The following is a 15,866-nucleotide window of genomic DNA, read 5'->3' as shown; positions in this document are numbered from 1 at the left end:
GCTTCCTAAAATTTAGTACTCGCAAATTATTCCGGTATTGCCATGTAGCCCGAGTTGGCGACTAAGCATGAAAAATTAAAAAATTGCAGCGCATCGACTGTCCTTCATCTGCTACTGGCTTTGCTTTGTAAGACACGCCCGAAATTTGCTTGTAAAGACTTGCTTTGTAAAGATACGCCCGAACACCTCTACCCACACAAAGTACCCAAAAAATAATTTAAAACCCAAGCTGAATTACGTTAAAACAGCGGCTGTACATAACCAAGCACGCTTTCTATTTTTGTGTGCCATGTATACTGCAGAGGCAAACCAGGGCGAGCTTTCATGAGCAGTCAATTGCAGCGCCGCCGCTGCAGGTGCGACCGCGCGCGTCAGTGGAGAGGCACGGTCGTGCCACTGGAAAGTATTCTAGTACACTGTACCAAGGTTGTTAGTCCACCGGCCAATCAGAAGCAAACAAAATCATCGTCATGCGACCATTTGAAAATGGCGTCGTACTTGATACATCCGAAGTGTCTGCTGTTCTTGAACAATCTTTTTATAGGCAGAAGCGATGAGGTGTGCAACAGACGTGGACAAAGTGTATGGATTCTAAGCATTTCGCTCTTCAAAAGCCCGCGGTACAGTTCATTTCACTGCTGACACCGTTCTACTCATGAAACTTCACTGCCAACTGAAGTGAAACTTGGCAATAAATAGTTGCAGCGAAGCAAACGTTTTATCTCAGTTGAATAAAGAATGAGGCTTTCACCGTTCCACTATAACAGACGAGTAAAAACATACAAAATTACACGCTTATAATATTATTTTTGTGGTTACCGCCTTATTTAGGTAACAGAGAAAGTTTGAAGTACGAACTATTTGCAGCCTCGAGGAGGAACAATGGCTGGCGGGCATGAAGGCATTGGCGGGGCTTCACTGCAGACTTGCATTGTATCTGACTATAAGCCAGCCTACAGCGCCAAAAAGGAGTTGCTTGGTCTCGCCCATTCATTAGCTTGATTGAGTGGATTAGCGAAGCCTTGCTCGATCCATGGCAGCGTTGTAACGCATATGGCATGCACAGTTGTACTATATACTATAATGTAAATGTGTGCAGAACGTGGAGAATGTGCAACGTCTCCTGCAATATACCTCCGCTTGTTGGGCTATATACATATGGTGTTGCCATGCACAGTGCTTATTACTGAAAATGCAGGCCACACACAAGGGCTTATGAACAGCTGAATTTGTAAAGTCTGCCTTAAGGTGGCTTTTGCCTGATGCTTTAATGAGCAGTACTTTGATACTTTACATTGATCACTAACGGGAATACATTTAAACTTGGGTGCAGCTGGTGATGATGATGTCTAGTGGCGTCCCCTTTGAAACGGAGTTAACAGGGCAGTGACAAGTAGTCACCTAGTCTGCTTGAACTAATCAGGTTTTACTATGTTTATTGCAGTATAGCATTTTTTTTCTGTCTCCTTGATCATCCTTCTCCTAATTAAAACTTCTATCTCTATATTGTTTTGTTACCTATTCCTGTAACGACCTAGGCTCTACCAATCTTTTCCCTGCTTTTGTTCCACCAATACTCTAACACCCATATTCAGAAATTTATCTTAACTTGAAGCCCATGCTTGACTTGATCTAAATGGCGCCTGTGTGAACATGCTGAAGAAAACGCAATGAGCGACTTGGGCACATTCATGCCAGGCATCATTTAAATCAAGTCAAGCACGGGCCTCAAGTTAAGATGCATTTCTGAATCTGGGGGGTTATCGCTTGCTTAACTTGACTGCTGACCAATTAATGCTCCCATCTGCTCTAATCCTGATGCTTCTGGAATGTGGGCGTTTCCCACGGTTCTTGCTTGGTGAATACATACACATTCGATATTACTATGTGCTGAGTCTCTGGACTTTTGCTGTGGCAGACACATGCCTCATCCTGTTGCTAATATTTGCTCCAGTATGTTTTTGTCCTCGACAGCCAGCCTGAGTCTCAAATAGCAATTAAGGCACTACCTTATGTGTTACCGTACAGGTTTTTCTCTGATTTTACTTTTGCCATATATCTAGTTTTGTTCCATCCTTTGCATGAAATTTACTGTCTCTGTTTCTCTCACTTTCTTTTTGATGACTCTAGGTTGTCTATTTGCACTTCCAATTACCCTGTACATTTCATCCAAGTTCCCTAGTTTTTCTTCAAAACGAATTTTGCTCTGCACTTTGCCTATTTTAAAGAGGCCCAATCCATGTCACCCTGCGCTGCCTCGTTTGTGGTCTTACTGTGGATCCTCAATCGCAATCAGCCCACCGACCTTTGGTTAACTTCTAACCCCGATAAGATCTCCAATTTTGAGCACAGAATAGCATATGTGAGCATTAGCATTGGCACCATTACTTTTTTTCCAAATTCCTCGCACCACTTCATATGAGTTGTAGCCTTAAAGTGCTCTATGTTTCATTATAGCTGCATTCTGTTTTCCCTTCATCGTCAGATTATCTTGGTGGATGTTTGAGTACGTCTTTCTTTCTTTATGTGTACACCCAAGTATATATATTGCTTGACTATGGGAATGACTTGCTGTTGATTTGATACCATGTTATTACTCATTTCTTCACTAAAGTGCTAGAATGGCTTTGAAATTTTACGTCCTGTCAACACAAAGCAATGCAAGCGTGTCAACACCACATCGCACAAGCCATAAAGGAGGAAAGCAGACCAGCACACTGTGTAGAGAGTAGTTTCCTTTTTGCCTAGAAAAAAATCTATATATTGCAGAGGATACAGAGAGAAGAGGTGCGATATGAAATGCAAGTTCAGTGAAAAGGTGGAAGCATATGCCCTGTATTAGCTCATGATAGTAGGTGTCAGCTGAGCTAATCCACTATTGCTAGCATTGACAGCCAATGAAGGCCATTCTGCCAGACATTTCAAATAGAAAAAATAGTTTTGCGCACCTCTCCTGAATTCCTCAAATGCTGTGGATGTGAGAAAATATTAAGATCTACACAACACATTAGTCAGGCAAGCTTTCTTTCGTGTCTACCTTTCCCCAATTTGCAAAAATATTATGCATCTCACTTGCCTCATTCTGCTGTGAGAGAAATGCAAATATACCAGCGACAAAGCACATACAGCAGCCTGACAGCAAGTTGAGCTGACTCGAAAAAGCACCTCTGTTTACAACAAAGATTTATCTGTCACAGGTATAACCTTAAAGCCCATATACCATGCAAAATATCCAGCTTTCCTGTTTTACACCACAGCTGTTCATCACACGAACAACTACCGTATTTATTCAAATTTAGGCCGATAGTTTTTTGTTTTAATAATTATATACCCAACTATAGGGTCGGCTTAGATTTGGGAATTTTAAAAAACGCGCCAGTTTCTAATGAAAATGATAAATATGGCACATAGCTAGCGCCATCTAGAAAAGTCAGTATCGCAGCCGCTATTCTGTTTACCGAAGTCGCGCCGCGTTTCGATGCGTGCGAGCCATACCGCACTGTCTGTGCATGCATGGGGGCGCGGACGCGAGCCTGTGCGCGTCCGCAAGCATGCGTGTGGTTAGCAACGATGAAAATATAGAGTGAACTCGGCATGTTCATATTAAATAAATGCTGTTTTCATACTTTTTTGTTCGGCCTACATTAAAAGTAAGTTCTTTTTTTTTTTTTTTCTGGCTTCGGACATTCGGGGGGTCGGCTTAGAATCGGGGCCGGCCTAGATATTCGAGTAAATACGGCATCAGCTGATAACTTGAAACCTATCTAGCATACATTGATGCAGCTCTTGCACAAAGAAGACGTTTACCCCTACACTATGTATTGAATTCTCTGCTTGCACCAGTTCAACTTATTTATCCGATCACTGCCCATCTTTCATTTATAACTAAAGCCAGTTAAAAGCAAAAAAAAAAAAAAAAAAAACTATATGGCAGGTGTAGCAGACACAGCTGTCAGTTCCACTTGCAGTATTTACAGCAGATAAACATTAAACAAAAGCAACAAAATGTTTCGTATGCTGTAACAACTCTTACCAAATGTGGCGGACATTCTCCTGGGGCCTTTGGTTCAGTCTGGTTGTTCAAAGCTGTAGGACAACACTTTATGTGAGGTAGTCATTTAAACAAATCGACAATAAACATGCCAAATGAGAACTGGGTTTCAATGTAGGAAAGCTATCAACATAAGAGCAAAACTGCAATTTCATTATGTAACTCGCATGTTTAAGCTGCACACACTATTATGCTTTAAAGGTAGATACTGTGATTTACTTAATTTTTGTAAGCATATAACCTAACTTTTGCAATTTGCACAAATTGGCATTGTGAACCATAGTTCCTGTGCATCTTTACAAAGATCTTCATTTGGACAAACCTTTAATATATACTACTTGCACAAAAAGTCAGTCAAAATTTAAAGCTTTCAAGTGACAGAAAAAATGTAAATTTAAGCTGTCATCACATAATGCACTCTAGCCTGCAAGGTCTCAACAGCTAACAAACTATTCTGCAGTAAAATACTGGTGGTACATTGCTTTTCTTGATGGCTTAATCAGGCACCACTAAATTTTTTTCCACCAACTAGAGCAGTCAATTTAATTGTATTGTAGTTGGATGTATACTTGGTACACTGATGCCGGCATAGGAGTTGGTAGCAAAGCTTGAATAGCATATGTGAATAGCATATGTGAATAGCATATGCATATTTTGCAAAGTATGCAAAATGCATGTCATTGCTGAGAAACCTCGTCTAAGAGACATCAAATATTAATCAAAGTGAAAGAACTCCGTCGTACAGTTTCCATTAAGTTCAAACCTTGATTGAAACGTTGGCTATTGTATATACTGCACAGAGAAACAAAACAGAATAGATAATCTTCTCTCATAACTAGCTGAAATGAAAAAAATCTCAAGTGGTAAAAGAGGCAGTGACTTAAGCACATTTACCTTCAATGCAAAGAACACTTAAATATTGCTGAAGCAAACTCATTATAAAATTATATGTGTTACTCATACCAGTAAAGCACAAACTACAAAGGTTTAAGATGAGAAAATATTTAGCCAACTTCTTAGCTACTCTTGAAAAGTCTCACATTTTGCAAAAAGCAACAAGGGTGTGCAACGAAAACGCAGCTTACAAATTGAATAATATGAGTCACAACATGGTTGCCAATAATGCTTGGTTATAAGACAAAGAAAGTATTTTAAAATTAGAACATGCACACAATGTGGCACCTGGTTTACGAGTGATATGAGATGATGGACTTGATTGAGATGATAAGACTGCTTGCATGTACGACAAGCTTAAATCCATTTTGATGGCTAATTATGCTTCTTTTACACGTTAAGGGCCAGAAGGATAAAAAGAAAACAACAAAGCCCCATGCACAGTGGGCAAACAGTCATGCATGCTAGCACATGCAAGTGTTACCTTGGCATTTTTCATACAAAGGGTTGACGTGATTAACAGCATCACTAGTTGCTAGTTGTATGCAGCAAAAAAAAAAAAAGGAAGGAAAGAAAGAAAAGAAAAGAAAAGAAAAAGGATTATAGAGCAACATTACAACTACCTCCAATGCTCTTGATCATAACGCCCAGGTACAACGTTCACAAGGCCATATATCATTAGCAAAAAAGAGTTTAAGGTATAAGGGCCATTCATAAAGTTCATACTACTTCCATGAAGGAGCATATTATAGAATGAGGATTCGACAAAAGTTCATTCTAGCCCTCTACTTCAACTACCCAAGACCATGCACTTATTGCACTAGTATATAAGCTGAAGAAAACCATTCTTAAGACCACACCATTTCTGTCCAAAAACTATCTCGCTTCAAGAAACAGTTTGGTAAATTGAGGGGTTGTATGTTCCAAAGCTGCACAGTGGTCTACATAGGACATTGTAGCGTAGAACTCCAGAGCATAACTATGATCACCTGGGATTCTTTATTGTGCACATAAATCCAAGTACTCAAGCATATTTGCTTTAAGCATCTGTGGTGAGTAGTGAAGTAAGAGTTCTTTGTTTCCCTGGAAATGATTTATGCACAAGTGTCTTTCTACTCGAGGAAAGGGGAAGAACTCACTATATGTTACAATTTGGTGAAATGGGGAATGAAGCAGATTTTCGGTAACTCAATGAAGTCGTGTTCCACTGTCCAAAATGAACTAGTCCATTGTCGTGAAACATGTTCTTGAGCTACTCTTCAAAAATATTTTTTTTTATAATTGTCTTTAAAAGGTTAGCATAACATTCTCCTGCAGCCTTTTTGACATTTCCAGCCATAATCTGCCAAAGTAACAGAGTGACAGTCCCAGAACATGCATGTAAACCTTCTCCTTAATGGCATCATCCCAGTCATTTTTGGTACTAGGGATTTTACATGCTCTCACTACTTGCTGCTTAAATTACCCTCTAGATCAAAGTCAGAGAAGCCCTATTTTCACTCTCAAAAAGCTTTGCTTTCAAGGTTACTTCCTCATGGAGAACTTTTAGCAGCATCACTTCAGTTTCAACATGATGGCAATGCTCTCAGTTAGTACAGCATGCAATAAAGTGCTAGAGGAACACATTTGTTTTGCAACCCATCTTATGTACCTTTAGTTCTGATTTTCCAAAAATGATACAGTACAAACTTTATGAGTGTCCCTTGTACACTCAGGTAATAAGCGTTTATAGTCACCATCTAAAATTATACTAAAGCTAAATGTATAATCTCAACATATACTTAATTCCATTCTGGTGTGCATACTGTGAAGAGGTGACAGACATAAGCCATCTGCCCAATTTAACATTTTATTTAAATCGACCTGGACATTTGCAATATGAAAACTAAAACTTATCATTAAATAAATAAAAAAAAGACTGTGGCCTCCTCTACATAACATAACTTGGAAGTTTATATATGCAGAAATCGCTGTTTACAGAGAACAAGCCAAAAACACGCACAAGGTGCTATGCAAATAACAGAAGTATTGTTTAATAAGGGATTTAACATCTAAAGTTTAATAGGTATGCTTAGTAAACATACGACCAAAAAAAATTTTTTTTACTGTATCAGCCACTGGGAAACTATTTTCTCACATGCTTCGTGTACACAGCCTGGAATTGAATGCTGTACTATTGTCGGCTCACAAAGACCTCCCAGGCATACTTTTCAGTGCTAGTAATTATTACAGCCTGCACTACTGGCTAGGAGACTTGAGTTTTTTTTTGTTTTTTTTTAAGGCAGTGTGCTTCATTTTTGAAGTAGGCAGCAGAAACTGTATGTACAGCACTGCAATATCAGGGATGCCTAATAAATATTTAAGTAAGTTCTGACACTGCAGTATATATACATTGTAATTAGTGGGGCATCAACAAATGTCCAGTTGCATTAATTCAGTTTTATTTTGAACAAGCATAAGGACATAACAAAATGATGACTTTTGCAGTCACGTCTTGACGATTTAAAGCTGTAAAAGTTATTTGCACAATTGGCTTACAAATATAAATATAAGCAAGGCTGCTCAGAGTGCTAGTTAGTGTATTAATGCAATGCACTTCAGTGAAAAACAAACAAAAAAGCAAATACAGAGCACAGATGACTGCAGCAGAGCTGGCAGGAATACTCAGAAACTAGTTAAGTGGACAATATACCAAAGAGATCATCAATCATCGAAGCCATGTCAATGATCTGTGAATGATTTAGTAGAACTAGATCATTGACATGATAGTAATGCTCGATGACCTAGCTTTATTAGCAAATGATTTAGGCCTGTGTTGAATTGAGAACACTACAGCAAATTTAACTACAACTGAAAGGAGTCTACTGCTACTCACTCTGTGACGGTCCTCTAGAGATCCCACCATGTTTCTGTTTGTCTTCAGCAAAGTCTGTAAAAATCAGCAAAAAAAGTCACCACAGAATCTCCCTAGTGGGGCATGTCAGATAGTGCATAAGCAGGTTTCCAGTCGCTCATCTTGCACTCGTACAATGAATGAGTGATTGAGTGGCCAAGTTATGCACACCGTGGCTCGCTGTGTTGAGGATGATGCAATGTGCTGCAAGTATTGCATTGACCTGTTGTAATTACCTAACTGGTGAACCTACTTAGTTGGAATTAATCATACTGGGTGAAATTAATGTAATCGTAATTAATTTGATTAAGGGTTAGGTAATGTAATATGAATTAATCTCCATTATGTAGCCATATGAATTGTTATTGGTCTTAAGTAATACAATCTTAATTAGGCTTTATGAAGTATTATTAGCATTGATGAAATTAATATTAATCAATCGAAATTAGGTTTAATTAATTGGACCTTAATTACAATTGATTGGACAAAATAAATTAACAAATAAGTTTAACTACCCTCACTATTATTAATTATAATAAATTGATCACCATTACATATAATTAATTTTGTCATAATTAATCTCCATTAGGCTTCTTACCCTTCATTAGTCTTAAGGAGTCTTATTCAGGCATAGTTAGCCGCTAAGCCACCACAGTGGCTTAGTGGATATGGTGTTGCACTGTTAAGCATGAGGTCGCTGGATCAAATCCTGGCTGCGGCGGCCGCATTTTCATGGGAGTAAAATGCAAAAATTCCCATGTCCCATGCATTGGGGACACGTTTAAAATATCCCCTGGTGGTCAAAATTATTCCAGAGTCCCCCACTACAGTGTGCCTCATATAATCAAATCGTGGTTTTAGTGCTTTTAGCACATAAAACCCCAGAATTCAATTCAGTTAATTTCATATTTAATTGTAGTAGTGTTTTAATAACCTTAATTACTTTTAATACCTTTTCAGTAGTCATAGATAGTCATAAGGCATTCTCATATATACCCCCATAGGATCCCATGTATACCTACAGAGCACATCATGTCACGCATTAGAGACAGGCGGATGGACAGACAGATTTGTAAGGGAAGTAGCCCTAGAATGCTTACACATTAAAAATCACATTCCTGATTCCCTTTCTTCACACCTATATAGAGGAGCTGTGACAGAATGCAGGCAGTGGCGGAACAAAAGGTGGCAACTAGAAGTCCTAAGCGAGAAGAAGAGGGCTCGCCAAAGAGCACGAAATGCAGAGGCTTCCAACATGATGGCAGGAGAGAATAGGTGAAGCAGAGCATGCTAAGGAATGGGAGCAAAAGTAAAGGAACTTGTAAATGCAGACAAATAAGCAAAGTCAACCAGATGTGATGTCGAATTGTCAAGATCACCATGTGCACACTCAAGCTATCATTTATAATGCGGCCACATGATAATGCCCAAAAGACTAGAAGATTTTTCATTTAAAAACCACAGCCAATGGCTAAAAGTTCACGATTGTTGGATGGAGCGCAATACAAAAGGGCAGTGCAGCCACACAGCCAAGAATACACATACACAACTGTCTTAAAACGACTAAAAATTCCATATTGGATGTGATGGTGACAAACTCTGCCAGTGTAGACAGTACAAGCACTACTGCTAAACATCTGTTTGTGAATCGCTATTATTAGCAGACGCACTAATTACTATGTAATCAACATAGGCCATACAGTGTTAATGTCGATCATATATACTTTTTGTAGGCCAGTCAGACAAAGGACCAGCATAACAACCAGTAAGGTATGTTCAGTCAGCTCACAGAAAGTTAAAAAGGGAGCTAGAATTGCAATGGCCACAGTGAAGAAGTCAACTTGCTCAATGTCTTTGACAATCAAGAGGCAACAATAGTGAATAGAAAACATTTGTGCATTTGCAGGAACTTCCTAAGGTGCATGCAATTGCCTACTGATTAGGCAGCTCACTCTCAATGAATAACTACAACAAAAAACATGCTGCAATACAGTTGCATGAGGTTCTGATGGCACAACCTGATGCAATGTAGAATGCTGTTACAAGTGCTGACACTTTGCTTGATTCAGGCACTATTATACTGATGATCACTTCAGAAGCACACACAACACTTTTGTCTTCAACACTGGGCTTTTAGTATGGTAATCATCATCTTCAAAACTGGGCCCAAAAAAACTTTCTCAGTGTACTGACCAGCAGTATTTACCACCAATCAACTGGCAGCAAAGAGAAAGGGCTTTGTGTGAAATGTTCATAATACCACATGCACTAATACGAATAGTCCAGCAACACAACACTGCTACCTACTGTTTTTTCTAGTCCTGTTAGCCTTATGGATTTATATTGCTATTACCATGTATGTAAAAAAAAAATTATACAAATAAGAAATTAAAAGAAAAAAACACTAGCAAGAGACGAAACTAGCCACAGTAGCAGACAAAAAGATATATTTGCACATATTTTGCTCAGACAGTCAGTGCTGTGCATGAAGACTGGTAGCTTTGGACGATCGCTTCTTTAAACCAAAACTTCAGGAAGAAATCTGGTTTAACCAGATTTTGATAAAACTTGTTGATGGTGAAAAAAATCGGGATTAAATAGTAAAAATTAAGAGAAGAGGAAAGTAGAAAGGACCTGTCCTTTCGTCGTTTCTCTTCTCTTAATTTTTCTTATTTAAAAGATCATCTTTCCTCTGAGAGGAAAGACAAAAGGACCTGTTTTTTCGTCTTTCCTCTTCTATTAATTTTTCTTAATTAGAAGATCATCTTTCCTCTTAATTTTTCCTATTTCTTTAAAGTGCTGCAAATGCATGAAATGCTGATATTCCAACTAGCCTAGCTGTCCACATTAAGTATGTGATTAATTCTCACCACAACATATACCAAGAATTTGACGTGTCTGGAAATACCATTTAAGTGCACCAGCCATGCAAGCTTATAAGCTTATGCATAGCACTGTTAACTTACAAGTGTAGCATAATATATGAAAAATATTCTAAAATCAAAAAAGAGAAATACTTCAAGTCAATTAGTGATATAAAAAGACCATGAGAACAACCCTTGTTAGCATTACAGTGGTTGTTGCATTGCAATTTGAAAAGCCCACAGCCTGTGAAGCTGTGATATGTCACCACGAAGTCTGCAGTAAGGGGGTATCATTTTTGCATTCTATGTATTTATATAAGTGCTAAGAGCTGCACTTTTTCCATTTCATGGAAGTTATGCATGATTCTATACAAATTCTTTAAAAAATGCAGTAGATCACTTTCTACCACTGTTTGGCTAAAAAAAGGGTGTGTTTAAAGACATCCCTTGAAACAAAACTAGTCATGGTTCAAGGTAACAAGTGATAAGTTGTAATATCATAAATGTAACTATAATCCAAACATTGTGACGTTATGTTGTCTGTGCAGCTAACATGGAACAAAAATTGTGTGCTGACACATCAACATCATGGCTCTTTCAACAATGTGAAGAACAGAAAACAATAATGAATCAGGAAATGATGCAAAGGCAAAGTTCTGTAATCAATCTACTGGGTGAAAACGACTAGGCTTACCATGGTACTCTTTGAGGACGACATTTTCAAGTAGTTCTATAGGTGCTTCTTCAACAAGTTTCACCTGCTGAATCACCATCTTGTCATGTTCTTCCTTCACACACTTTTGAAATGTGCTACCATATGAACTAGCTGCATTCACTGACGCCCTTCCATCAGAGAAGCTGTCTCCACTTGTTTTTTCCAGGGCTGGCAGCTTATCACACTCAACCCCTGCCCCAGGAACTTCCTGATAAGAGCAGGAAGTTGGCAGAGGTGAGGAGGCAACAGAGCCTGATAAAGTAGTAGCAGCAGCAGCAGCAGCATTCCTCTTGTTGCCACTAGTCTGCAATGTGTCGGTCTGGCCAGGAACATCAGCTCCTAAAACACTGTGCTCTTGAGATGTCACCACTCTCATATACATACCGTTCCGACTCTCTTCCATGTGCTGTATGTGTGACGTATCAGTGTGTTGTGAAACACAAGGAATATTTGCTGTCATTATGCCAGTCATCTTCTCTAATGAAGCTGCATCACTGCACGTAAGTTCTGCCTCTATATTATCTTGTAACTGTACATCCATGCTGCTCGCTGGTAACTCTTTGTTTTTAAGTGAAGGGTAAGCCCGTTTTCTCAGTGGACGTGTGGGAACATCAAAAACCAATTTTTTCAAGTCTGGCTGGCTTCCTAATGACTGCTGATCCTCGACATCTTCATTACAGTTCGGATGATTTTCATTCAAAGGCAGACAACCAGAATGAACACTGTCTAAGTTACAATCATGATATGGTTCAAATGTAGTGTCTTCAAATACACTATCGATATCACTGTCATGCACCTCAGTATGCTCATTTATGCCTGGGTCAACCAAAAATGCTGAAAGGTCATCGTTAGGTCCAAGTTTCATCATGTATGGCGCACTCCCAGAGCAACTATCATTAAGAAAATCACAGTTCTCAACAACATTGAAGGAGACAACATCCAAAGGGGAGTCATCTTCAAAAAGATGTCTCGACAATTCTGACAAAGAAAAAGGAAGCCTCAAAATTTCATTTGTGGGAGGCTCCTCATCATGCTCTGGACCCTGAAATGATGACTGTTTTAGTATTTCTCTTGTAGAGGTCTCTTCGTCACTCCCAGAGTCTACGCAAGATGACAGGCTGCTGTCCTCGTCACTTTCATAACAGAGTTCTCCACGCTGAAATTCTTTTCCAAATGTCTGAGGCCTATCTTGGCCAATTAGTTCTCCCTTACCACCCTGCTTAGTGAAAGTATGACTGTTTTCTGAACATTTGTGAGCAACTGCACGCATACTGGTTTCTTTTCGTGGTGCATTGCCATCTAGGAGAATGCCTTCAGATGCCTGAAGTCCCAGTGGGGCCCTTCTACGCCTTGCAGGGACTTTCACATTATTTTTTACGCATAGGCCACTGTCTGGATCAACTTCATTTTCAACCTGAGCATTCCATTCCAAGGGAGAGCCTTGATGCATATCAGCACCTTCCGATGAAATCTGCAGATACTGGGAAGGTGGTGTTATATTACTGTGGCGAACAGAGCGAGGTGGTGGCTTTGGTGGCTCTTCCAATATAGAAGGAGGTGGCACGTTACTGTGGCGAGGAGAGCGAGGTGGTGGTTTTGGCTGCTCCTCCAATAAAGAAGGTGGTGTTACATTACTGTGGTGAGGAGAATTATGTTTTGGCTGCTCATTCAACAGGGCACTGTCATTTTCTTGTGCTGAAGAAAACACACTACTTCTGTTTTCATGTAAAAGTTTGCATGATGCATGAACTGGGTACGACTCTGACAGGCCTTCCACAAGTAACCTGTTGGAATATGTCACAGGAAGGCATTGAGCTTGGACATGAGCATTTGCATCTTTTAAAGAATTAGGTGCTTCCTCTACAGGTTCCACAAAGCTGCAAATGTCTGCAGTTGTACCTGGTACAGAGATCATAGTGCTATCTGCATAACCATTTGAAAGGTTTAAATGTGAATATTTACTAATGTCTGGATCACTGCTCAGAAAATGTTTGTCCACTGCGTTAAGCCTCTTGTACTGTGTTGTAGCAGCATCAGCTGTATCTGAACTGTAGCGTCTCCAGTATTTATCAGTGAGCTCGCTAGCTGAGCTTGTTGTAGGTAGAAATGACGTAGGGTGACGTCTTGAACTTCCACCAGTTCGTGAGCTATCTGAAAACGAGTGCTCATGATGCAGGCTGTCTAATGCAGGCTGCGGAAACCTCTTAAATGTACCAAGCAGAGCGTTGCTATTTAGAAGTCCCTTTTCATCTAAGTCTGCATATTCCATGCAGTCAGCCTCTTCCTCTGAGGCATTTTCAAATGCTTGACTGTCAGGTTCTTCTTCTGAATCAAAGCAGGGTTCAAACTGCCTGTTGAAAGCATCAAGAATATCCCTATCCTCTGACGTCACTGGATGTAAAGTAGTATCATTGGTACCAATCACAGAATGATTCAGCACATGAGCCTTACGAGTACCATCATTTGACAAGTTATCCAAGCCAAGCTTTGCCATTCTTTTTTTGTTTCCTAACATAGAGGTCTCCGCTAAAGGTCTGCAAGCTTCATGTTTTGCTTCTTCTACAATAAACTCTGCAAATTCCTCAGCTGCTTGCTCAAGGTAAAAAAATGAAGATGTAATACTCTCTTCTTGCATTTCATTTCCAATTTCATCATCATTCATTTCTTGTCGATCTTGCTCTTGCTTCATATAATAACTTAATTCTGCAGGAAGTGACTCATAATGAGCTGGCACTTCACGGCTGGCACATGTTGCTAAATTATCTTGTGGCAAATCTGATTGTACAGGGATGCGAGGGAGTGGACGCCACCTTCGTGGTGGCTGCTTCTCATTTTTGTTGTCTTGACGCTTTTGCTGGCATTTAAGTAGTGGTGGTCTATGAACAACAGTCCCATACACATCTTCAAATAACTTTCCATAGCTAAAGCTTTCATAAGCTTCATCAAGTGTGCTCTCTTTGGTGACAGCTTCTGCAAATTCAGTCACAACTGCTGGCATCTGTTCTGGACAGGGCTCCTCATTTACATCAGCATATCTGGAGTCAGAATCAGAAGAATTAAGGTCTGATGACTCTGCGTCATAATAGACACTGCTTCTATGATCAGACAGTGCAGAGTAGAATGACTCAGCACCATCTGAAAGTGCTGACCGAAATGACTCTGCCCCAGGGCTCCTCTCCCTGTCCTGAAAGCTTTCAACCAGCGGAAAAATGTGCTGCCGTAACCAAAACATGCTTCCAGCAACTTCTTTTAGGAGGCTTGCAGGGAAAAGATCTTTTACATATAGTCTGATTACTCGGCAGAAATCACACTTTGATCACAACTTGCAGCAGTACATTTCTAAATTTCCTCAGCACCTGAGGATTAAAAAAGTGCCACAATTTTAGTGCAGGCCTGGTAATGTCAGCAGTGCTCTACAAAATTCTTCTGACCTTTTTACATGTATCCGTCTTCAACACCCAAATGGAAGGTCACAAGGACACTGCCATTAGTGATATGCACTCAAGAGTCATTGCACCAAGCACTGCACCTTGGATGATCACCACACAATCTGCCACTCACAATCCCATAGTTGCACAGCTGCTGAATTTTGAAAAATAGTGCATTCTACACTCTAACTGAACTCATATGTGTCCTTGCAATGAGCACCATCATGCTGAAATGTCCATTTCCTCCAACAAAAGTGCAGAACAGGAGCCTCAAAAAAACATTTGACGTGCCTTGGTGCAAGTGCTGCACTTGACCTCAGCTAACGTTGTGCAAATGCTTGCAGCTGCCTCCCAAGTCCTGGGTCCCAACTGGATCGCTGTTGCCAGAGACACTGAGAATCATGCGGCAGCACTCAACAACAACACAGCTCAAAAGAAGGTCACTACGCAGAAGATGGGGTGAGGGCTAAAAACAGATGGCGGCTAGTTGCTCTGGGAGCTGTGCCAAGAGCAAGGCGCAGGGAAACCAAAGGAAGCAGCAAAACATATATAAGCAAGTGAGGGGTAGGACAGACCAAATGCATGGATATAATAAACATTAAAGGAAACTACGATGGACAGAAATGATCAAGGTGACCTATTTTTACTCATAAGTAGGCGAAATATGTACAGTGAAAAGATGATGAACACAAAGGTGCATCCAGAACAGCACTCAAGTTATAAAAGCTGCATGCCTTCTTGTTTTTTTCAGCATAATAAAAAAAACTATATTTCTAAATTCACAAAAGTACCTCAGCTACATATTATATTATTACCATAGCTTTCTTTCATTGAAACACTCAGTGATCGAGAATTAAAGAAGCAAAAAAATACATCAAAACACTAGTGAGTAGAATATTTGCATTGAAGCAGGAATGTGTGAACGTTAGAAATTTGAATTACTTGAATTAGGTATGAATCAAATATTTTCATTTCAAATCAAAATATTCTAACTGAAAATGTTACATTTAATATCTTCAAA

The 15,866-nt window shown here is 39.6% G+C and overlaps 1 protein-coding gene across 5 annotated transcripts in view; it reads right to left on the bottom strand.

The window, feature by feature from the left end:
- Positions 1 to 15,866, bottom strand: part of CYLD (ubiquitin carboxyl-terminal hydrolase CYLD) — a 134,790-nt gene that overhangs the window by 38,979 nt on the left and 79,945 nt on the right. For 2 of the 5 annotated variants that reach the window (XM_075704398.1, XM_075704411.1), the window contains 3 exons: positions 7,821 to 7,874; positions 5,430 to 5,480; positions 4,034 to 4,086 (listed from right to left, as the gene is read on the bottom strand). In XM_075704398.1, the coding sequence (XP_075560513.1) occupies positions 4,034 to 4,086; positions 5,430 to 5,480; positions 7,821 to 7,874 (158 nt within the window). Of the gene's footprint in view, positions 1 to 4,033; positions 4,087 to 5,429; positions 5,481 to 7,820; positions 7,875 to 11,396; positions 14,843 to 15,866 lie in introns of those variants that run through there. The other 3 variants (XM_075704379.1, XM_075704389.1, XM_075704403.1) reach the window with 3 other exon arrangements.

Source organism: Dermacentor variabilis, chromosome 1 (assembly GCF_050947875.1).
Source record: "Dermacentor variabilis isolate Ectoservices chromosome 1, ASM5094787v1, whole genome shotgun sequence".
NCBI classification, from domain to species: Eukaryota; Metazoa; Arthropoda; class Arachnida; order Ixodida; family Ixodidae; genus Dermacentor; species Dermacentor variabilis.
The sequence above is the reverse complement of the archived record's forward strand: the minus strand, read 5'-3'. Positions and strand labels throughout refer to the sequence as shown.